The sequence below is a fragment of the Ascaphus truei genome, chromosome 14 (assembly GCF_040206685.1).
Source record: "Ascaphus truei isolate aAscTru1 chromosome 14, aAscTru1.hap1, whole genome shotgun sequence".
In the NCBI taxonomy this organism is placed as follows: Eukaryota; Metazoa; Chordata; class Amphibia; order Anura; family Ascaphidae; genus Ascaphus; species Ascaphus truei.
Genome location: NC_134496.1, coordinates 5,789,911 through 5,813,496, shown reverse-complemented (window position 1 = coordinate 5,813,496; position 23,586 = coordinate 5,789,911). Strand labels below are relative to the sequence as shown.

The 23,586-nt window shown below is 49.4% G+C and overlaps 3 protein-coding genes across 15 annotated transcripts in view; 1 reads left to right on the top strand and 2 right to left on the bottom strand.

The window, feature by feature from the left end:
- The window catches only part of NGEF (neuronal guanine nucleotide exchange factor), a 64,851-nt gene extending 63,897 nt beyond the window's left edge, over positions 1-954 (top strand). Inside the window, exon 12 of the mRNA XM_075569596.1 lies at positions 655-954. Within this exon, the coding sequence (XP_075425711.1) occupies positions 655-839 (185 nt within the window). The 3' untranslated portion in view covers positions 840-954. The remainder of the gene's footprint in view (positions 1-654) is intronic.
- Positions 955-1,473: 519 nt separating this feature from the next.
- Positions 1,474-12,562, bottom strand: SNORC (secondary ossification center associated regulator of chondrocyte maturation). 2 transcript variants are annotated; one of them, XM_075569599.1, is made up of 4 exons: positions 11,609-12,562; positions 11,367-11,512; positions 3,060-3,230; positions 1,474-2,490 (listed from the first exon to the last, which is right to left on the bottom strand). In XM_075569599.1, exons 1-4 carry the CDS (start codon positions 11,701-11,703, stop codon positions 2,381-2,383), a joined length of 522 nt encoding a protein of 173 aa, XP_075425714.1. In that variant the 5' UTR covers positions 11,704-12,562; the 3' UTR covers positions 1,474-2,380. The 2 variants fall into 2 exon arrangements, with proteins under 2 accessions (XP_075425714.1, XP_075425713.1); XM_075569598.1 differs by having other exon boundaries at positions 3,060-3,233; positions 11,609-11,895.
- Positions 12,563-12,699: 137 nt separating this feature from the next.
- Positions 12,700-23,586, bottom strand: part of GIGYF2 (GRB10 interacting GYF protein 2) — a 127,407-nt gene continuing 116,520 nt past the window's right edge. For all 12 annotated transcript variants that reach the window (XM_075569583.1, XM_075569584.1, XM_075569586.1 and 9 more), the window contains 7 exons: positions 23,144-23,263; positions 21,912-22,139; positions 19,097-19,299; positions 15,913-16,067; positions 15,203-15,363; positions 14,922-15,048; positions 12,700-13,768 (listed from right to left, as the gene is read on the bottom strand). In XM_075569583.1, coding sequence (XP_075425698.1) covers positions 13,701-13,768; positions 14,922-15,048; positions 15,203-15,363; positions 15,913-16,067; positions 19,097-19,299; positions 21,912-22,139; positions 23,144-23,263 — 1,062 coding nt within the window. In that variant the 3' untranslated portion in view covers positions 12,700-13,700. The remainder of the gene's footprint in view (positions 13,769-14,921; positions 15,049-15,202; positions 15,364-15,912; positions 16,068-19,096; positions 19,300-21,911; positions 22,140-23,143; positions 23,264-23,586) is intronic.

The following is a 23,586-nucleotide window of genomic DNA, read 5'->3' as shown; positions in this document are numbered from 1 at the left end:
ACAAGCATTTTTGTGTTTCTATAGCAGACATTTACAAAGTCACATCCCCTTCCTCTTCTGAAACAGGCTCTGGCACACCCCTTTTTGAGCTCTGCCCTCTCTCTAGCAGTGCACCAATTGTATCTAGTGACTGCCTGGTCACATGATCTTCCCCACAGGACTTTGCCTCTCTGGTCCTCTTCTGCTGCACTGACAGCCATTTAGTGAACCCCCAAGCTGAATCTTCGCCAATCGACTGGCAACTAAGCTAATAACTTATTCTGTGGCTTGTATTGATGCACATATTAAAGGGGGGGGGGGGACCCGGCAGCTTGGACTGCTGCGTTAAAGGCAGGGCGTTACCGTCACCTTTTCTCAAAACATCAGCAGGTTCGGTGCATGCTGAACATCTTTTGGCCACGTTACACCATACAGGAGCCACCAGCAAGCTGTAGATAATGCTGCAACAAGATAAGCTATTGCCAGGGATTTGTAATCATGCAGTTACCAACACTACATGGCAGTGAGGTTTTTACAGGAGCCTGGTTGAAATGTTAAACTGTTCAGAGCCGAGCCATAAAACACCTTTACAGCTCAATTATTTGAATATCCCGTACTGTCTCACCATAGTAAATATGGACTTTGCCATTTCTCTCTCCCCCTGCTATGCTGTAGGCTGGGTTTTCGGGGAGCGCTTACACGACCAGGAGAGGGGCTGGTTCCCCAGCTCGGTGGCAGAGGAAATACTGAACCCCGACATCCGCACACAAAACCTGAAGGAATGTTTACGGGTGCACAAACCCGACGATGGCAGCCAGAATAAAGACCGGCGAAAGATGGGAAGCAGGACACGGCAGTGACCTCTAAGTGACTGGAGCCTGGGCAGCCTGCACAGGGTGGGGCGGGGAAGAGGAGCAGTGTGTCTGTGACGCGATGCAAATATTCTATATAAATATATGTATATTATCTACATGGCGGGACGTCCAGCATTGTGTTCCTGATCTACAGAAAACATGAACAGGACAACACCATGGAGAGACGCTCTACTCCACGGGCGGCCAACTCCAGTCCTCAAGAGCCACTAACAAGTCAGGCTTTAAGGATATCCCTGCTTCAGCATTGAGCCAAATGTGACAGGGCAGGGATATCCTTAAAACCAGCCATATTGGTGGCCCTTGAGGACTGGAGTTGGCCCCCCCTGCTCTAGTCTTCAGAGTCCCACCAAGGAGGCTCACTCTTCAGATCCTTACAACAATAGGACTTGTGTAGCTGGGTTACCTTGTAATGTGCATTGGATGCAAGTGATACATGTTACAGAGGAAAAGTATGGATACACTAAATATGCAAATGGCAACAGACATACACAGAGGATACAAGGCCCAGGCCGGTGTATAATGCAGGGATCATGGGACAGCCAGGGAGATGATCTCGTAGATGGTAAGATACGGATTCAGTTTGCATTAATAGGACGTGACAACACAAGTAAGCAAAGAATTTCGCAGGTGGTCACTTGTTTATTGGACTTGTGTATGGGAAATGTCTTCGCCGTTCTGGAGAAAAAATACATCAGCTGCTCTACTAACAAAATAGGTCAAAACATTGTGGCGGGAGCACGGTAACGGAGCTGCGCACAATATCCAGGTCCCCTTCTTTGTGGCGATTAAATATTTAAGTTTTAGCAGGAATATTTATCATTTTATCTGAGCAACGTGTGTCCCCGAAAGAAACCGGTAACATCTTTCCATGTCTCTCACGATACTGATTTGTAGCAGAATGAGGTGACGTGTATCATGTTTTAATGCTACTGATCACGCGGTAACCTTCGAGACACTCAGATTACTGCACAATGTTAGCGTTCCTGCTGCAGACGTCTGATCTGTGACCGCCAGCCCTCACAAAGCATGCTTTAAAGGGGCAGCGCCTCCCACCATGTGTTTGCAGGATTTCTTTACGATACGGTACAGTTTTAAACTGTGCATTTTATTCCTAAGTAAATGAGCCCCAAGACTAAATTAAATATGGCTGCTAGGCTCATCTCACTTTGTGACATTCAACGGACTTTTATCTGAGATGAAGACTTTTTTTAATAAGATACTTTGTAGTCTGCATGGAAAACTGCTCTGTGCTGCCTGCTGGAGTGGAATTGCCATGTGAATACACTACTGTTGCACTTTAGCCTTCTTAAAGTTAAATATAGCTAGGATAAAAATAAGGTTTGTAATCTGCTTTTAAGGGCACAGATCACTTTCAAAATAGGTCATATGAGGGGAAATTGCACCTTTAAATCTATAAAGCCACAGCAGCAAAACGGGGGTCACCGGCAATGCACACGCTATGCTGGTCATCGCAGATTTGCAATTTGGGCCAACAAGGACACCGCACAATTTGATTCTTTATTAGTTTAGGCAGCGGAGAATTTTCTGAGTGTGATGACAATCAGCGCGATGAGCACAGAGGTTCCCAGCAGCGCGGCCAGGACTATGGCAGCTACAGCTCCAGGACCCAGAGACCCTGCAAGGAACAAAAAAACAAGGGACATACAGTGAGAAGTCGCACATTTCAAACGGAATTCAATATCTGCTGGGGACGGCCGCGGGGGAAGCAGCGCTTTCTTATCACTGCGGAGAGAACCCGTCACTTTATTAACCAATGTCACGGTCAATAGGAGGGACAGAGTTGGTGGGGCTGCAGGTTCCACCTCAACCAACAAGTCCCAGTGCAGAGGGAGGGGCCGGATCACCGCTGCATACGTGCTTTCATTTGCAGGATTACACCAAGGTTGACCATACCCATACAGATATGCTTGGGACAATGAAAGCTGGAGCAGCCGCACAAGTCGTGGAGAAATGTTGATCGGTGGTCGGCTGCGATACCTTTTAGCGGACCAACAGAGTGAACTTATAGCGAATTTTGAGACCTCATAGGTGTGGGGCATCCGGATGTGTGGTTTCAGGTAACGTGTTGTGTAGGCATCAAGCAGGATATGCTGGGGTCTCGGGGATGGGCGTGTGAAGGATTTTACGTCGGGTTTTGGTGTAACCTGGCAAAATGTATGGCAACGAGGTGAAAACTTGACATACCGTCACCGTTACCCAGCGTATCTCCGTGTGTGGGATCTGGCTCTGAAGTATCAGGAGGTACCCCGGTGACGTCTGAGAGGCGGACAGATGGTGTGGTTTCCAGAGGTCCACTTCCTGAAGGAAACTCTGGAGGCTCCTGCCAGAGAGTGGGTGCGGCAGCCTGGGGGTACCCTGCTGAATTCAAACCCAATACATCAGGGAGTCATGTAATCATACATCAGGGAGCTACATCCATACTAATTCTGCAAGACTTTCAACCCAAACACGAATCGGTTTCTATTCCAGTATTGCCAAGCTAACGCCATCTCCTCTATCATAAATATACCTGACTGAAAACCACAACAGACTGGGTATGAGTTGGAAAACAAGGACTGGATCAAAATCACCCGATGACTGTACATGTTAGGGCTGCTCACGCCTTGCTAAGCAAAACACATGAACATTACACCACCCTGCTCACATCTGGCGGATTTCAAATTTCATACCAATATACACCCACACATGTATACATATACATGCACATCTGCCCAGACCAACTCCTATTAAGCTGTGCCTACATCAGAGAGCCAAAGCAGAATGGTGTGTGCTTACTCACCTTCTGAAACACTCGTCTAAAGCAGGGCTGGTCTTTCAGGATCTCTCTGCTTCAGCACAGGTGGCTCAATCAGAAACTCAGTCAAAGACTGAGCCCCTGATTGAGCCATCTGTACTGAAGCTGGGATATCCTGAAAACCTGACCTGTTGAGGGGCGCTTGAATACTGTAGTTGAGCCCCCCTGGTCTTAAGAATGGCACAACCAGTCTTGCCAGTGTACAATTTACTGGAATAGCAATGTTTCAGAGTAGTTACATCGTTATCATGACTGCAACACCCAAGAACAAATCCTACCCCTCAGCAGACACAGAATGACAAAGGAGTCCCTGACAGCCAGACGGAGAGCATAGTGACAATGGTGCCTAGATGTGCAGAAATATCAACACAACAAAAGTAGAAATACAAATCTTATACACAAACTACTGCAGGCACGTCCCCCTTATACTGCAAAGAAATGTAACCCGGAGTAACGCATCAAGATTGGTTACAACAGAAGCGCTTGAAACACAATATATAAGAATACATTACATCAGAGTATTTCTTTCCTAGGGCGTCCTAATGCCGCTTACCATGCAGGTAATGGCGCTTACCATGCAGGTAATGCTCGCTGTCCGGCAAGAGCTTCTATTGTAACCAATTGTGATCACGGACAGTACTACCGCAAGGCACCGGCAACCTGAAGGTGGGCAGCTATGGTAGGATTTTTTTTTAGGCTCAGCGCTGCCCCTGGGGGACAGGGGCTAAAATGTCCCTGTAGTTGGATCCCTCTTTTCCCTGGTCCCTCCGCTGAGTATTAGTGTACAGCAGCTGTTGTGTGAGCCGGGAGTGTGGAAATGGAGTAGTGTTGTCATTATAGTAAGGTGTGCATTCTTCTTTACAAATATTCAGCTGGTTTTTCCCAACCTAGCGGGACCAGAAGACTTAAAAAGGGGGCATGGGGTGATAGGAGAGAGAGGGGGGGGGGGGGTTAGCGAGAGTGACCGAGAAAGAAGGCGGCTTCTCTGCACCAACAACTGAAAGAATAAATCCCATGTGGGATTCTCTCTTTTATAAAAGATACAGAGCGTTCTCCTCACAGGTCCCGGAGAATAATGTTACACATGGGAGTTTTGCCCTGGCTTGCTTGATATATCATGGTTCAGGACGATAAAGGGAACACAGGGCACAACGGATTTAGAATATCCAAACTCATTTATTGAGCCAACACAACGTTTCGACCGTGATGGTCTTTATCAAGTGATAATGGCATAAACATAATCCCTTCAAACAACATTTAAATAGTGCCCCAAAACCCCATAATGCAACCTGTTCAATCAGTGGTGATGGTATGCAAGTGCTGAATCAATCCCTTCATCCAATGTCCAGTTCCTATCCTTAACTAGGTAATCTCCAACAGATGTTGGCATACTCCTGTGTATCGTGGTATCTGTATTCTCCCCACTTCCGGGTTGTTCGGCGGCATCCATCTTGCTGACGTCATCAATCCGGGTCCCAAGCTGCTGGAACGCATTCAGGTCCTCTGTTCATCTGGCACGTTTCCTCAAGTTGTGCGTTTCATTGTTCGTGCATGCGCAGTAAGAATTCCTCCGATTTCCTTCATTCTTCCTCCCTTTGGAACGCATGAGGCGCAGACTGCGTGTCAGTCACTGCGCATGCGTTTGTCATTCCGCTCGCGGTCAGCTAGCTTAAGGGAGATGAACTGATCTTCAGTCTTCTTCTGTAGTGGTCCCTCGATGCGTCCTCTTCTCCTGGCAGTCAATGGGGGATATCTTCATCATCAAGAGTCCACGATGTGTGTTAAAAAAGGAAAGAAGGGGATAAACCAGCACACCACTATACGAACTGATTGCAAATATATCATCCTACTGTGCAAAGTGAGTTATAATAAAAAAGATTAAAAAAGGTTTGTCTTTGTCATTTTTAGAATCTTTAGAATTCACAGCCCCGGAGGTATAGTGACCTTACAGTTTTTATCCAATACAGCAAGCAGTGGCAGCAACCTATGGCTAGTGGGAAAGAAATTATATTATCTTTCCTCAATGAAGCACCCTAATGACAAAAAGTCATTCAGTCCATTAGGATATACAGTGTCTAATGTGTGAATCCAGAAGGATTCATGCTGTAATAATAGAACACCCTAGGTATTGAACCTATTAAAAAAGCTAGGCCAGGTCTAGCTACTGCTGCGGCCAAGTTTATTCGAGCATTTGCCCGTTCTTGGCCGCAGCAGTAGCCTGGCGCACGCCCGAGAGTGACGGGCGCGCGCCGAAGCAGCGGAAGAGCGCCCTCCGATCGGGGCGCTCTCCCTACCGCTGCCGGGTCCCCCGGAACCCCCTGCCGCTGTCCCGCGATCGCGGGACATCAGGGCTCCCTCGGGGAGCCCCTGGACGCGCGTGCACGGGGCGCACGCTCCCGAAGACGCGTGACCGCGCCGAGGGGCGGCCACTAGCAAGCCGGGAAATCTCCCGGCTTGCGGATCTGGCCGCAGAGTAATAAAGCGTGTCGGTAGTGTAAGTATGTTCTATTATTACAGCATGAATCCTTCTGGATTCACACATTAGACACTGTATATCCTAATGGACTGAATGACTTTTTGTCATTAGGGTGCTTCATTGAGGAAAGATAATATCATTTCTTTCCCACCAGCCACAGGTTGCTGCCACTGCTTGCTGTATTGGATAAAAACTGTAAGGTCACTATACCTCCGGGGCTGTGAATTCTAAAGATTCTAAAAATGACAAAGACAAACCTTTTTTAATCTTTTTTATTATAACTCACTTTGCACAGTAGGATGATATATTTGCAATCAGTTCGTATAGTGGTGTGCTGGTTTATCCCCTTCTTTCCTTTTTTAACACACATCGTGGACTCTTGATGATGAAGATATCCCCCATTGACTGCCAGGAGAAGAGGACGCATTGAGGGACCACTACAGAAGAAGACTGAAGTTCAGTTCATCTCCCTTAAGCTAGCTGACCGCGAGCGGAATGATAAACGCATGCGCAGTGACTGACACGCAGTCTGCGCCTCATGCGTTCCAAAGGGAGGAAGAATGAAGGAAATCGGAGGAATTCTTACTGCGCATGCGCGAACAATGAAACGCACAACTTGAGGAAACGTGCCAGATGAACAGAGGACCTGAATGCGTTCCAGCAGCTTGGGACCCGGATTGATGACGTCAGCAAGATGGACGCCGCCAAACAACCCGGAAGTGGGGAGAATACAGATACCACGATACACAGGAGTATGCTAACATCTGTTGGAGATTACCTAGTTAAGGATAGGAACTGGACATTGGATGAAGGGATTGATTCAGCACTTGCATACCATCACCACTGATTGAACAGGTTGCATTATGGGGTTTTGGGGCACTATTTAAATGTTGTTTGAAGGGATTATGTTTATGCCATTATCACTTGATAAAGACCATCACGGTCGAAACGTTGTGTTGGCTCAATAAATGAGTTTGGATATTCTAAATCCGTTGTGCCCTGTGTTCCTTTTATCATCTATTCAGGACTGATCACAGGCTTTCGTACAAACATTGGAGCACTGGTAACTGTATCATTTTCCCCCTTTATTTTGAGGTGTGCAGCATCTTCCTTACTTGTATAGTTCAGGACGACACATGGAGATGATCTCACTGGTACTGCTTGGCAATGGCATCACATTTTCACAAACAGGCCCAGCTATGCCAAGTTTTTAAATAACATGATGGGAGGTTGAAATGGCTAACCTGTCTGATGGATGATTCCATGCACAGCTTTGTTAAAATGTCCTTTTCTAGCGATCCTTATTTGAAGTGTGTGTGTGTGTGTGTGTGTGTGTGTGTGTGTGTGTGTGTGTGTGTGTGTGTGTGTGTGTGAGAGAGAGAGAGAGAGAGAGAGAGAGAGAGAGAGAGAGAGAGAGAGAGAGAGAGAGAGAGAGAGAGAGAGAGAGAGAGAGAGAGAGAGAGAGAGAGAGAGAGAGAGAGAGAGAGAGAGAGAGAGAGAAGGGAAAGAGAGAGAGAGAAGGGAAAGAGAGAGAGAAGGGAAAGAGAGAGAGAGAGAAGGGAAAGAGAGAGAGAGAGAACCGGTTTGCATCCATGAAAGGATCTCAGTAGCTTCTAAAAATGGCTTTAACTGTCGTGTTGTACAGTGCAAACATTTCAAATGAATCAAATTATTCTAGCGGAGATGGTACAATATATCAGGAAGCAGTGAAGATGGTTCCACAAGGGCCATTACATGGTGGGTTTGCGGTTATTGAGGGCGTTGCACGCAAGGGTCTCGGGTTGGAATTTTAACGTGGTCTCATCCATTGATCAGACTGTGCACACCATGCATTACATAGGACGGTTCATTCACAGCCAATTCCACGCAGAGATTACAATCTAGTTTTTTATGACACAGATGCATTTAATTGCCCGTCCCAATGGGATTCAAACAAGGTTCATCCATTTCAAAAGGCAGACATTGGACTACCATTGATATCCGAATAGTTCAAAAACATTTTAATTCATTGGTTCAGCAAAACCAAAATGTAATCCTGTGGATGCTTGAATACTGATCTAAGCATCTAAGTGCCCAGCCCACATCTCCACACATCTTCACACATCTCACTGATATCTGCATTAACCATCTAAAATGACAGCCTTAAGGCAGAGAATAGAACAAGAATAAAGGGAGTTTAACCATTTTGCTGCCAGTACAAGAGAAGCAAACAAGGAATAATTCTGATTAATAACAGGCCACACTTCTCACAGGGAGCAGCTACTTGTGATTTGTGATGTCATTTGACACAAGGTGGTGTCAGTCTCAATGTATTAAGCTTCAGTGCCAATCCTAACCCTTGGAACGGCCTAAACCTGCCCCCTACCCCCTTTGTTTAACACTGTACCAGCGAGAAAGGGTTATTTTAAAAGACGAATAGCCCAGAAATATTAACGGCTTTCAAAGCACTTCAGCCTTTTGTACACTTCCGAGAAGATATGCAACATCACAGACCCAGGATGACTGCTGGCTCCAGGTCTTTGCCAGTCAGCTATTTTGTGGTACATTGCATGTGGCGTATATTTTAAGGTGAACGCTGTTTGTCTGCCTTTGATGCTTGCGTTACCCCTTGGAGAGCCAGAAGAGTAACCAAACTAATTGCTGATCGCGATTGAACTCGCGAGGCTGCACAAAAGCAGCAGAGCATATTTGAAATAATAAAAAGGAGCCCCCCGTTATATCACCGCACTTTCTGTTGGTTACTGCGTGCCTTGTTTTTCATTTGAACCTTATTGATCACAGCGATGGGGACAGAAAGTACAATGGGAGTAACTTAGAAGTCTGCCGGACTGAGCAGCCCAGGAAGAGGAAGCGGCTTCAAACTACTTAAGACTCCTTTGTATCACAATGCATATGTTACTAAAAAAAGGAAATCTCTTATTCAGACACAAGGGAATACGCATCAAGATGGCTCAATATACTTCAAAATACGGAGCAAAAATGTATCAGTGTCAGTCTTGTGTCGTACATTTGGAGCAGGTTTCAGGAGCAGAAGTTCACACCTCACACCTGGCGGATTTAGGACGCAGAGACTGCAGTTACAGGTGCGAGGTTTGATGCATCTGATTATAATACTGCACCTACTCTTCTCCCCTAACTAATCCTATAACTAAATGCTCACTGGTGTACGTGGAGTCAAATGGGAGCAAAGCTCATTGATGCAAAAAGGGACCATTTGCAGCAGTTTTTGGAGCAATTTTCCAGTTTGCGACACTTAATACATATTTCTCAGTGTCATTTTGCTGTAATCTACAATTCTGCATGTGGGGCCTAAGTGAATCAACCACGGACACCAGGTCTCCATATAATTGCCATGTAATAAGCCTACCCACAAAGATATCCAGACAGGCACACAAAGGCAAATACCTTAACACAGAAGGATATGGTCAAACTCCGAGGGATAGAAAAGACAAGAGGCCTATATATAAACAGACACACACAGGGATAAACGTCCACTACGCAGCACACCCGCGTTTGTGGAAATGTTGCGCTCTCTTCACACCGCCGCGGCGAATGCAGAACACACAGACACACACATTCCACACACAGCTGGTAGATCTCACACCCTGCTGCCAGCGCTGCCACTGCAGAGAATGGGATTACCGGGGCCTTTTCTTCCTCCCATCCCCCAATCAGCAAGAGCGTGATCATCAGGTGGAGTCACAACCACATCACACCCAGCTCAACCCAATGCTAGGAGAAGAACAGCTCTAAATAGAGGGACGCCCTGCAAGAACAATGGGAAAGAAGTTGGTGCTGTGCAGTTCTCTAGCGTGAACATTTCAATGGTTAGAGGCTCCCAGTCCATAGCAGGGAAGACACGGACTAGCGCTCCCTGTGCCACTTACAAACAAGTCATGCAGACGTCTATCATTAAGAAACTAGTGAAGTGGTGCTCTGTGGTCTTCAATGTAATGGGTTGGACCTTCCCCAAAGAGCTTGCAATTTAATGTTTAGTGCCTGAAGGACAGGGGGATAAGGTGACGTGCCCCAAGGAGAGCAGACCTTGGAATTTGAACAGTGTTCACCAGCTTCATAGGCAGTTTGCTTTCCACCAAGTTATTCCTCAGCCTGTATACCAATGAAGGAGTAGAAGTCTTGGTGTCCTTCATACCGTTATACCATTGCTCCTGCGGATATGTTTTTCTTTTCACACTTGTTTGCACACAAACATTTTGCTTCGACTTTTCTCCCTAATGATCGCCATCCGCAAGTCAATAAGCAAACATGAATCAGAGAAATAAGCCCTCTTTTGAGCAGAAAGGGTTAACCCGGTAAGACCTAGGTAAGTAGGTAGGAACAGGACGACAGGATAAGGCCGTTGGTCAGGTTTGGACAGAGCAACACGGGCGTCAGCGCAGAGGTAGTAGCCATAGCGGGCGAATGGCCAGTGGCAGCATGAAAGGCGCCCTGTTACCCAATACAAAGGGACCCTTGTCCACTCGGAGAGCCTTGCGCAGCCCCTGCCCTGTGTCCAGCCGCAAATGTTACATCAACTTATTTACAGAAAAGCAGAGGTGTGTAACACATAGGTGTGTGTGTGTTTGTGTCTGAATGTGTCACACAAAGCCCACAATGTACTGCATCCACGTACGGAACCCTGCTTAGAAGCGTTAAACGACAAAGCTGTTGGTCCAAGTTAAAGCAGACTACAGTAAAGCTTGATTTAGACCAGGGGTGGGCAAGATATCCCTGCTTCAGCACAGGTGGCTCAGTTAAAGACTGCGCCACCTGTGCTGAAGCAGGGATATCCTGAAACCCTGACCTGTTGGTTGCTCGAGGACTGGAGTTGCTCGCCCCTGGTTTAGAGAGTATCAGTACCACAGCCTGTCAGATTGATGAACAAAATGTCGTGTACAACACACAGCAAAACGTATATTGTGTACTCAAACTCTCGGTACCAATCTAAATGATGGTGCCCAGGTTGAAGTAGCATTGCCCCTGGACCCTTAGAGCTGGCACTGTAATGTGAGCAAAGCCCGCTCACAAGCACACCTACGCATTGCTCGTCTGTAGAGAAAGACTTCCCAATGCAAACGGACATCTCAAAATGGGCCCGTCTAATCCATTTGCTGCCGGTCTCTCTCTCTAAAGAATTTAAGATTGTCCTGCACCACTTATCTATTTCTGTGCAACCAGAGAAACTCAGCCCACCGCCCAGCCAGCCACCCTTTAGGAGTACCTGTGAGCATCGCAGGGAGCAAGAATCCAGCAAGTGTCAGCAGCAGCAGCGGCGTCCCCATGCAAGGCATGATGTCTGCGGACACGGGAAGATGCAGAGTGGAACGCTGCAGGGACCTCACTGCTCCTGGGTTAACAAAGGTGTCTCTGTCCAGTGAGGATGGAAATGTTTAGCTGATGATCAAGAGAGAGCACACACACAGCCCAGACACCTCACACTCCCCTCAAAGCCCTCCCACTCACGTCAGGATCCAGAAACACCCATCAAAATTCCTTTTTAAGAGACCCTTAAAAAAAAAAAAAAGAAGAAGTTTAACTACCTTGTCACTAGGAAGCATTTCTCTATCGCTCTCGTCTAGCAATGTGTCCGATCAACTACTGCTGTGTGATAATCTTTCTGACGGTAACCCAGTTAAATCTGGCTTCAACAACACCGTCTCTGCTACAGACCCTAAAGCAAGAGCGGCCAACTCCAGTCCCCATGGGCCACCAACAGGCGAGGTATTGGGGATAGCCCAGCTTCAACATAGGTGGCTCAATCAGTGGCTCAGTCATTCTGACTGAGCCACCTGTGCGGAAGCAGGGATATCCTTAAAACCTGGCCTGGAGGCCCTTGGTGACTAGAGCTGGTCACCCTGCCCTAACGCATTGCTTTATTGATCCAATTGAGTTCCTTACTAGCGACCTGTAGAGTATCGCAACGTCTCTCGTCCATTGCAAGGGGACACTTTTAGTCGCTGGTTATTTTACAATATCAGTACTCCTGTCTGCCCGTGGCCCACGTTGAAAGGTTCTTTACGTGGCATCCACGTCCCTTTAATATAGAATGTGGTCTCCATTTTCCCACATCCTCTAGTTCTAGTAAGACACAGTCACATGCAGTGTACCAAACCTGCCCCCGAGACATAGAATAAGTTGTACAAAACATTAGGTTTTAATACAGTGGTGTCTCTAGGACCTTGTAAAAACCCAACATGTAATAATGCCAAACGCTCACATCTGATTTATAGTCATTTTCTCGCACTCCTGGACGGCACCTTTGCTCCCCCCCCCACCTGATAAAGGCAGAAGAGGAGTCTGTGTGTTCCCCATCTGACACGTTCTTGCATGACCACCCAACGAGGTCCAGTTAGGAACCCAAGAAAGGCTGCCTAGCAGCACACAGCCTTATTTAGGATGCGGGGCTGTGGGCTTTATAACAGCTTTGCGGGTGGCTTATCTCTAAAGCGCATTGATCCTGTATCCGCTGGCACCTCTCAGATGGTGAAGACTGTAACACAGTATAAAGCTAATCCACACCACTCCGACAAGCAATAAGGCACCCAAATCAGATGTGATGTAATACAACCAGCACTTTATTAAAGTCAGGCCTGGGCCACCTTCTCCCCCAAGTCACCGCACACAGGGGCAAAAGCTTGAAGGGGTTCGGGAGCTGTGTAAACATAGGAGTGCTCCCTCCCACCGCACACCTTCTCTGCACCTCTGAATGAATATACAGTGCAGGGGGAGGCAGCCGGGGCAGATCTGCCATTTCACCTCAAAACAGCTCCAAAAACTATATACACGGCTGCAGCAGACTGTATAGTTCACTGTACATGTCAGAAGAGTGGTTGCCACCTCCTGCCCGCACCCCTTCCAAAAGTCACTGACGAAATCCAAAGCTGAAACAAAAAGGTGTGGGAGGGGTGGAGGGAGGACAGGACTGCGGAGGAGAGATGACAGAGGGGAGCGTTCCCCAGCACCCGGACCCTACACACGAACATGGAGGGGCTTAACCCTTTCAGTACTGCGGGGGATGGCAATGCTTTATACACTCCTGCAGCGCTCAAAGAGTTAAACCTCCCCACATACTAAGTCTACCCCTTTCCCCTGAATCCACAGAGCTCAGCCCCAACAAGGCAGTGAGGGGGAGGTGCAAAGTCCCACCTAAAAGCCTCCTCTCTCCACCTAATAACGGTGGTAAAGTGACAGACCGGGCCAGCCTCTGAAACGAGACCCTGCGGTGCTGCGATGGAGGAGGGTAAGGTCCATATAAGCCACTCTGTGCCCCCCGGGAGTGCCCCCTCCACTAACCCCATCAGGAAGCCCAAGCGTTAAAAGTCAGGAGTTACGAGGGTTAGTGGAGGGGGGGAGGGGGGTGGTGGGGAGGGAAGCCCTCCAATTGTTCTGCTCCTGAAGCACAGAGGGGAGGGTGCCCTGGGATGGTTTACTCCCGACCCCGGCGGGTCACTGGGAGTGTGTGTTGGGGGTAGGTGGAGTCATTTGTCCGGCTTCGTCCTCCCACAGAAGCCGAGGTAAGGGAGGGGGGCAAGTTCCCCCTGCCCCCCGACGATGATCAGTAATCCTCCACAGTCTCAATCTCGCCCATGTTCAACCGCTCCGAGGAAGCGTTCACGGAAAATCCTAGAGAAAGAAACGAGAACGTAAGAAGAGCGAGGGGGTGGGGGGGGGGGGGTTGGCAAGGCAGAGCGGAGGGTGGGCAGAGAGAAGCTGAGGGTGGAGGGAAGGCTGAGAACGGGGGGGAAGGCTGAGAACGGGGGGGAAGGCTGAGAACGGGGGGGAAGGCTGAGAACGGGGGGGAAGGCTGAGAAGGTGAAGGAAAGCTGAGAACGGAGGAGGGAAGGCTGAGAAGGTGGGGGGGGAGGGAAGGCTGAGAAGGTGGGGGGAGGGAAGGCTGAGTAGGTGGGGGGAGGGAAGGCTGAGAAGGTGGGGGGGAGGGAAGGCTGAGAAGGTGGGGGGGAGGGAAGGCTGAGAAGGTGGGGGGGAGGGAAGGCTGAGTAGGTGGGGGGAGGGAAGGCTGAGAAGGTGGGGGGGAGGGAAGGCTGAGAAGGTGGGGGGGAGGGAAGGCTGAGAAGGTGGGGGGGAGGGAAGGCTGAGAAGGTGGGGGGAGGGAAGGCTGAAAAGGTGGGGGGAGGGAAGGCTGAGAAGGTGGGGGGGAGGGAAGGCTGAGAAGGTGGAGGAAAGCTGAGGGGGGGAGGGAAGGCTGAGAAGGTGGGGGGGGGGGGGGAAGGCTGAGAAGGTGGGGGGGGGGGGGGGCTGAGGTGGGGGGGTGAGGGAAGGCTGAGAAGGTGGGGGGGAGGGAAGGCTGAGAAGATGGGGGGAGGGAAGGCTGAGAAGATGGGGGGAGGGAAGGCTGAGAAGATGGGGGGAGGGAAGGCTGAGAAGGTGGGGGGGGGGAGGCTGAGAAGGTGGGGGGGTGAGGGAAGGCTGAGAAGGTGGGGGGGGGGAGGGAAGGCTGAGAAGGTGGGGGGGGAGGCTGAGAAGGTGGGGGGGGGTGGGAAGGCTGAGAAAGTGGGGGGGGGGGGAAGGCTGAGAAGGTGGGGGGGGGAAGACTGAGAAGGTGGGGGGGGAGGGAAGACTGAGAAGGTGGGGGGAAGGGAAGGCTGGGAAGGTGGGGGGGGAGGGAAGGCTGAGAAGGTTGGGGGGGAGGGAAGGCTGAGAAGGTGGGGGGGGAGGGAAGGCTGAGAAGGTGGGGGTGGGGAAGACTGAGAAGGTGGGTGCGAGGCAGAGTTATGACGCAGGATGGACAGAGGTGGGTGTGAGTGCTGCCTTTTACCCAATAGACTTGGATCCGCTCGAACCATCTTCTGCTTCTTCTTCTTGCGCCCGGCGTTTTGTGCGGCTTCCAGCGACAACTGCTGTGCATTATTTTGAGTTGTCTGGTACACGCCCCACACGGTGTCCTGACACCCGTACAAAATGACACAATAGTTGCTGTTACAGGGCTCTGCAGTACTTCTTACACCTCTATTACCCCAGTTCCTCCCTATCTTTACTGTATTACTCTTATCTGCCCCCTGCTGCTCAGTGATCACATTGCAGATTCTGGCTTCCTACCTGTTGCTGGCGCTGTTGACTGACTTTCTGCTTGGCCCGGCGCTCGAGAAACTGCATGGAGAAGTCCTTTGCCTCTGCGGTGTCACCAAGATAGGCACGGACATAATCGTGGACCTCGTACGCAGAATCCACTTCCCGCAGGAAGGACACAAATGTGGGCACTGTGACACCAAGAGAAGAACAAGCGTGGTCACAAGAACGGGAGACTGGAGGGTAGCAGCAATACAAAGCAGGGACTGGGGTACTGGAGGCTCCGGAGCAGTGCGAATGAACATGTGAAAGTATGAAGGATGAGTAACAAGGCTTACATCAGGAGTCACCAAAGCCAGTTCTCAAGGGCTACCAACAGGCCAGGTTTTCAGGATATCCCTGGTTCAGCAAAGGTGGCTCAGCCACTGACTGAGCCACCTGTGCTGAAGCAGGGATATCTTTAATACCTGGCACGTTGGTGGCCCTTGAGGACTGGAGTTGGCCAGCCCTGGTTGAACAGAATGAGGAAGCGATAAGGTCAGGGAGAGTAGCTGTATGCGGAGGAGAAAGCGCTCCATAAAGGGGTACTACCCAGGATGCCTTGGGAAAGGGCTTTATGACAGGGCCCCTACACAGCACGTTAAAGGGAACAAGTAGAAAGGGGAATTAGTGTGAAGAAGTACAGTATGTGTCACCGTCAGCGACCCCTCTCTGCCCGCCCTACCCCCGCACGCCCTCACCATCCAGGCTGTGTGCTGTGTTGAGTGCGTGCAGCGTCTGTTCACACCACTGAGTGAAGCCGTCCTGACACTTTGTCGCTCCCTGGAAGAGCCTCAGCAGCTTCTCCTCCTGCTCCACCTTCTTACTCTGCCGGCTGTTCACCCCCACTGCTTTACTGAGAAGAGGGGAGGAAAGATGGAGGGAAAGGTGAGGACGTGGGAATCTACAGGTCAACAAACAGGGGCACCCAACTGCTACAGGGACAGTGAGGAGGAAAGCACACACAGAGTATATAGGGACAGTGAGGAGGAAAGCAGTGCTGTAAGCACACACAGAGTATACAGGCACAGTGAGGAGGAAAGCAGTGCTGTAAGCACACACAGAGTATACAGGCACAGTGAGGAGGAAACCAGTGCTGTAAGCACACACAGAGTATACAGGCACAGTGAGGAGGAAAGCAGTGCTGTAAGCACACACAGAGTATACAGGGACAGTGAGGAGGAAAGCAGTGCTGTAAGCACACACAGAGTATACAGGGACAGTGAGGAGGAAAGCAGTGCTGTAAGCACACACAGAGTATACAGGCACAGTGAGGAGGAAAGCAGTGCTGTAAGCACACACAGAGTATACAGGCACAGTGAGGAGGAAAGCAGTGCTGTAAGCACACACAGAGTATACAGGGACAGTGAGGAGGAAAGCAGTGCTGTAAGCACACACAGAGTATACAGGGACAGTGAGGAGGAAAGCAGTGCTGTAAGCACACACAGAGTATACAGGGACAGTGAGGAGGAAAGCAGTGCTGTAAGCACACACAGAGTATACAGGGACAGTGAGGAGGAAAGCAGTGCTGTAAGCACACACAGAGTATACAGGGACAGTGAGGAGGAAAGCAGTGCTGTAAGCACACACAGAGTATACAGGGACAGTGAGGAGGAAAGCAGTGCTGTAAGCACACACAGAGTATACAGGGACAGTGAGGAGGAAAGCAGTGCTGTAAGCACACACAGAGTATACAGGGACAGTGAGGAGGAAAGCAGTGCTGTAAGCACACACAGAGTATACAGGGACAGTGAGGAGGAAAGCAGTGCTGTAAGCACACACAGAGTATACAGGGACAGTGAGGAGGAAAGCAGTGCTGTAAGCACACACAGAGTATTCAGGGACAGCGAGAAAAAAACACCTTCCTCTTGATCTGTATTAACGAAAAGACAGCGCGGCTCCCATAGCATAATATTGTAATTTAATGGTTAAAATAAACATGCAAGTGAATCAAAGACACTTACAATGTGCACTAAAATACAAAGCATTGCATAAAGTCTTGTCAATCACCCGGTCGAGCCTCCGTGAATCTCTGTTGTATGGGGAGTCCAACACTCTCTCCTCGTGGATGCCTGAAGGATGCGCGCGGGTATAATTTTTATTATACCCAAGTTTCGCCCATATGGAATTGTATCATTACTTTGTATGTAACTATGTTTGTTAGAACCATGGTTCAATTACCGTATTGTATGTATTATGTTTTTGTTGTCCTCTTGTTTCACCCTTTTTTTTTCTTCACTTGCCCTTTAAGAGTTAATGATTATCATTGACATTCAGGTGTTTTTAATGTGCTCAGTTACCTAGTGGGTATATATACCCATGGCATCATTGTTGGTATAGCTTTAACCCCTGAGGAAGTTGCTTTATGCGACGAAACGCGTAGGGAAATAGCTGCCACTGTCCTTTATTCATATTCATCTTTATTTGTGCAATTGTGAGGAGTCTTGTCCTGTCGCCGAGCCGTTTTGGTGTCTCTATCATTGTGGACTGCACGCAAGTGAGTGACTGCTGTGTCCATACCTTGTCACGTTGGAGGATACATACTCTCGCGGGACTCCCATTCAGGGGGAGAACGGGTGCGCGCGCATCCTTCAGGCATCCACGAGGAGAGAGTGTTGGACTCCCCATACAACAGAGATTCACGGAGGCTCGACCGGGTGATTGACAAGACTTTATGCAATGCTTTGTATTTTAGTGCACATTGTAAGTGTCCTTGATTCACTTGCATGTTTATTTTAACCATTAAATTACAATATTATGCTATGGGAGCCGCGCTGTCTTCTTTTCGTTAATATATGTATGTATGTACTGTATGTATGTGTATATATGTGTATTTTTATACACACTTTTAGTGTCGCTTGGGAGTATTTGTGTGGACGTTCACTGTTTTGTGCACTCACCCTCTTTGCAGTGTATCATTCCGGTTAGCGCAGCAGTGTATATCCCTCCTTTTTACATACACATATATATACATATATATCTATAGGGAAACGAAGTCAGCACAACCTCCGTCTAACAGGAAATGGGAGCAGCGGAGGATCCGATCAAACAGCTTCCAGTCCACCTGTAGTGACGTCACTGGCGTCGTCGTCGTCGTCGTCCTAACGTGTTTCGTCTCCTCGTGAGACTGTCTAAGGCTCCCATTTCCTGTTAGACGGAGGTTGTGCTGACTTCGCTTCCCTGTCTGCAGTCAGGGTGACAGAGGAGGCCTATCCTCTACATTTGGAGGAGGAGGAAGACTGACCAAGATCCACACCCTTAAAGATTCTGGGGACCTACCGCGATGGCTGCAGTACTCTGTGATATGGTATCACTACATGCCTGATTCTGTATTATCCTTGTGAGTGAGCCTGCTTCCCTCTGATTTTATTCAAGTTAGAATAGAATCACACTCTGGGCCGTGCGCTTTCTCTTTTCTTTGTTCTATAGGATTGGAGCTGGTTCTCCCTTTTGGAAGCAGCAGGAGCCGGATTTCTATTGGACATTACCCAGTGCACAATTTAAAGGGACTGGTATCTCACTATTTATTATTTTGTGTTTTATTTGTTTTTCTATTTTTTATATATGTGTGTTTTTTGTAACACTGAATGTATATATATATATATATGTATCTAGCTAGTGCTCTATGTGTATGAGTAATACAATAACACAACGCACAGACTATAGCTATATTGAAGTATACAGGCGCAGCTTGTTATTTTACACACATATACATACATATACATATACATATATATATATATATTGTATACTTGACACTTTAGTTGCCAGAGGGGGCCGGCAAAGCATAGCTCCTGCCCCCTCTGGCAGTGAAAGGGTAGCCATCACATGGCTCATGCTGGCTTCGGACAGGGGGGAAAGGAATCCATTTAAGACCGTCCGCACCTGGCATTGCTCTTGTTCTTGCTGGTTGTATTTCGGGGGGCCACCTCTTTCACAGCCTCATCCCAGAAGCCCACGCTGGAGCTCTTATTATCCGGGCTGCCCCAGATGCTGCTCATGGAGTCTGGCGCCCACTGGGGGCTCAGGCTGCTGTTCAGAGCCCCCCACACTGAGCTTCCGGGGCTGGTGCTGCTGCTGTGATGCTGCTATAATACAAAGAGTGGAAAATGTTAACAGAGGTTATAGGCTAAAAAATATATATATCTTAAAACATTCAGAATCCAAGCTTCAGGATTGGTACAAATGTATGGGCGTAAAACCCATCAGCGCCGGTTGTGGGCCTCCAGGCACAGTGAGCATGCGACTACGTGGCCGTGATGCTCCGCATGATAAAACGTGAATGGACGAGGACCCGCCTCTTGCGCTCAGATTGCATTCGCAAGGTGAACGCTGAACTCTGTCGCCGGACTCCCTTTTCTCTCCTTCAACTCCCTGCTGGACTCTTTGCAATCTGGTTTCCGTCCTCTACACTCCACCGGGACAGCACCATCAAAGGTGGCCAATTACCTACTCACAGCTAAATGCATGGGGTCATTTCACCATACTAATGTCCTGGATCTTTCCGCTGCCTTCAACACTGTTGATCACCCCCTTCCCCTAAATATTCACCACTCCATTGGCCTGTGACACAGCCTTCTCCTGGCTCATGTCTGACCTATCCAACCGCTCCTTCAATGTTTCCTTCTCAGGTGTCTCCTCCTCACTCCCTCTCTCTGTTCGGGTCCCACATGGTTCTGTCCTTGGCCCTCTGCTCTTCTCACTCTACACCTCTTCTCTTGGTGAACCAATACAATGTTTTGGCTTTCAGTATCATCTTTATGCTGACGAAACTCAAATCTCTATCTCCTCCCCTGACCTCTCCCGTCCCGTGTCTCCCAATTGTCTCTGCAATCTCCCCCTGGATGTCTCACCGCTACCTGAAGCTTAATATGTCCAAAACAGGATTAATATTCTTTCCCCCTTCCACTGCTACACCAACACTCTCCCTCACTGTCAATAACATCACAATCTCCTCAACACCTCAAGCCTGCTGTCTAGGGGTCATCCCTGACACAGATCTCTCCTTCACTCCTCACATTCAGTCCCTCACAAAGTCCTACTGTCTCCACCTCCAAAATATTCGCCCTTTTCTCACTCATGATGCGACTAAAATCCGAATCCACTCACTGTTCCTCTACGCAAATCCCTACAATAGCTTCCCATATCCTCTATAAGGAAATGTAAACCCGTAGTAACAAGTAGTTACAAAGGTCTCAACGACACTGCCCCCCCCCCCCCCTTACATCTCAGCCCTCCACAAATACAACCTACACGCCCCCTGCCTTCTGCCCATGACATTACCTCCTCTCACTCCTGCAAGACTTCTCCCGTGCTGCCCCCTCTCTCTGGAGTTCCCCACCACGCACCGTCAGACTCCCCCCCCCCCCCCCCCGCTTTCACATGCTTGAAAACTCACCTTTACAAGGAAGCCTACTCACCTTTACAAGGAAGCCTACTCACCTTTACAAGGAAGCCTACTCACCTTTACAAGGAAGCCTACTCACCTTTACAAGGAAGCCTACTCACCTTTACAAGGAAGCCTACTCACCATAGCTCTAACATCCAACTCCCCTCCCCCTCCAACCCCATTGGAACCAGCTGTGTGGCTGAACCAATCTGCCCCCTATGTAACACCCCCCCCCCCCAAAAAAAAAACCTTAATGGCTTCAGTTGTCAGACTGGGACATATTGTAACCTGAGCCGCACCTTATCCTACAATGAGCAGCCACCCTACCTTCTTGTTTCAACATCGTCCCTCATTCCCTGTAGACTGTAAGCTCTCACGAGCAGGGCCCTCGTTACCGCTCTGTATCTGTTTATGCATGCATCTCCCCACCTATACGTAACCGTTTATGTAATATACATAACTCTGTACCCCTTTGTACCGCACTGCAGAATATGCTGGCGCTTCACTAATCACTGATAACACAAAATATCGCCCCCTAGAGAATCAGCAAAATAGTGATGACTTCCAGTGGGCATCAGAATGGCCCCTGAATGGGTTAATAACATTGGCATGTTAGACCAGCAACCAGTGGCAACATTACAATAAGCGTCCGCGTGAAAAGCCTCACTAACGGGCGTGGTACTAACTGGCGTGGTACGTCTGCCTTTCTTGTTCGTTTTCATGGAGAGATGGCGTTCAGCACTCTGCAGGTGCAGTAAACACGATCCGTTTGTGGCAGCACAGAGACACCTCGTCCCCTTTCCACGTGGTACTCTGGTGCTGCGGACCCCGCTGGCACTAATGGGGTTAAAATAAAACGTAGCCTGGACCAAGAACTACTCTCCTCCAAAAATGTCCGTACCGGGTAATAATGCCCCAGCTGGGTTCAAGCAAAATCCCCCAAGCCGGGATGTCGGTAACCAAGCAATACGAGGCGGGAGCTGTGGCAATGACCGCCGGTCCGTGTGGGATAACATATCACACGTCGGTGGATCCCGGCCTGTGTGCTCTGAGGATTAGTGCTTTATCACCCGTGTGATAGCAGCAGATAACTTTTTGACGAGAGAGCAGGGGCGGCCAACGCCAGTCCTCAAGGGCCACCAACAGGTCAGGTTTTCAGTATATCCCAGCTTCAACCACTTGGCTCAATCAGTGTCTCATTCGAAGACTGCACCACCTGTGTTGAAGCTGGGATATCCTGAAAACCTGACCTGTTGGTGGCCCTTGAGGAGTGGCGTTGGCCGCCCCTGCACTAGAGGGCGTGTTACTCACGATGACTGTGGGCGCAGCTGGGACAGGGATGTTTGCCGGTCGGGCCCGGCCCGCTTGCTGCTGGTTCTTCTGCATCTGCCTGGCCTCTTCCTGCTGGATCTCCAGCAGAGATTTAGTGGTGCCGCTCGGGTTGCTGACGCTCCCCCAGCCGGACATCTTTTGCTGCTGTTGCTGCTGCTGAAGCTGCTGCTGCTGCAGAGACTTCAACTCCTGCTGCTGGCGCCGCTGCTGCATTACACGGGTGGAACACGCATATTATGCACACAGAACATGCGATTGCATACATGTACATTGTTATCAATATAGCACCAGTCAGCAATGCATGCAGCACTTTGCAAACAGTACAATGCCGGGAAATATAAAACTGTAAGTATCAACACACAGAAAAGTAGGAAGGGAATCCTTGCCCTCAAGGCCGCTGACATGGCGGGACCCGGGAAAGAGGTCGCTCGCTCTGCCTGCCCTGGAGAGCCCCCAATGTAAATGATACATTGTGAGACTAGGAGGCAATCCAGGCGGCGACTTGTTTCTTTTTTAACACAGGATTGAAGCAGCGGGTCCCCCCATTAATTTCAGTTCCGGGGGAGCCCCAACTTCTGGAGATACTCACCTGCGTAGTAGGTGCCGGGAGCCGCTCAGCTGGGATCAGGTAATGGTCACTTCTCACAGCTCCCCCACCCTCGGGCTAATAGGAAGCTGTGACATGGTCCGGGGCAGCTTCCTATTGGCCCACCTGACGTGGAAGCGTTAAAATGCAGAGATACTAACCCCTCCCCCCCAGTATCTCCGGAAGCAGGGGGAGACAACATTCTCAAAATGGCTTGAGCGCTCTTTTAAAGAGAGAAAGGAGTGTAGTTGGTGGGTAAGTGACTGAGGGTGCGGGGGACAGTGGGCAGGAGCAGAATGCCGAAGAGCTGGGTTCACAGGATTCTGTGGCAGTGAGAGAGGGTGCGTGGCGCATACGGAGTGTGAGGGACTTTCTTAGGTAAGTGGCATTGAGGGAGAAAGGCTTGAGGTGCGAGAGGAGAGGGCAGGGGGGGCAGCGAGAAATCGGAGCAGAGAGGAAAGGAGGAGCAGGCAAGTGGCAGCATCCACTGTGCTGCACATGTAACCTCCACGCGCCAACACCAAAGTATCCCACCTGCATATAAACATCAAATGTCTCACAGTCAGCAAGCACGCGCACACGCACGCGCACACACACGCACGTCGCCTGCAATATTTAGAAATACCTCCTCGCGCTGCTGTTGCTCCCTCTCCTCCTCAAGCTTCTGTATCTCTGCCATTGACAGGGCGGACTGGGAGACTCCCCCCGAGCTGGTTTGCTGCCCCCATGTGGAGGAAGATGGGAGCTGAAAGGAGAGCAGAAGGGAGAAGATGAAGAGCTGGAGATCTCTCCTGAAAGTACAGTATGCAGATCTTTATTTACACAGTGCCACCCATAACAGAATATAACAGTGGGAATAAGCGCTGGAGACAAAGGTAACCGTTAGGAAAAGGAGTCCCTGCCCCGAAAAGCTTACAATCTAATGCAACTATACACTGGCAACAAATCAGACAGGGCGTCCGAGCGGTGGGAGACGGCAGCTTTACACAGAGGGACAATTTACTACAGAATTCAGCCGGAAGGTGTCATCCCAAGACAGCAAAGGATTAAACAACGGTCTATATAATT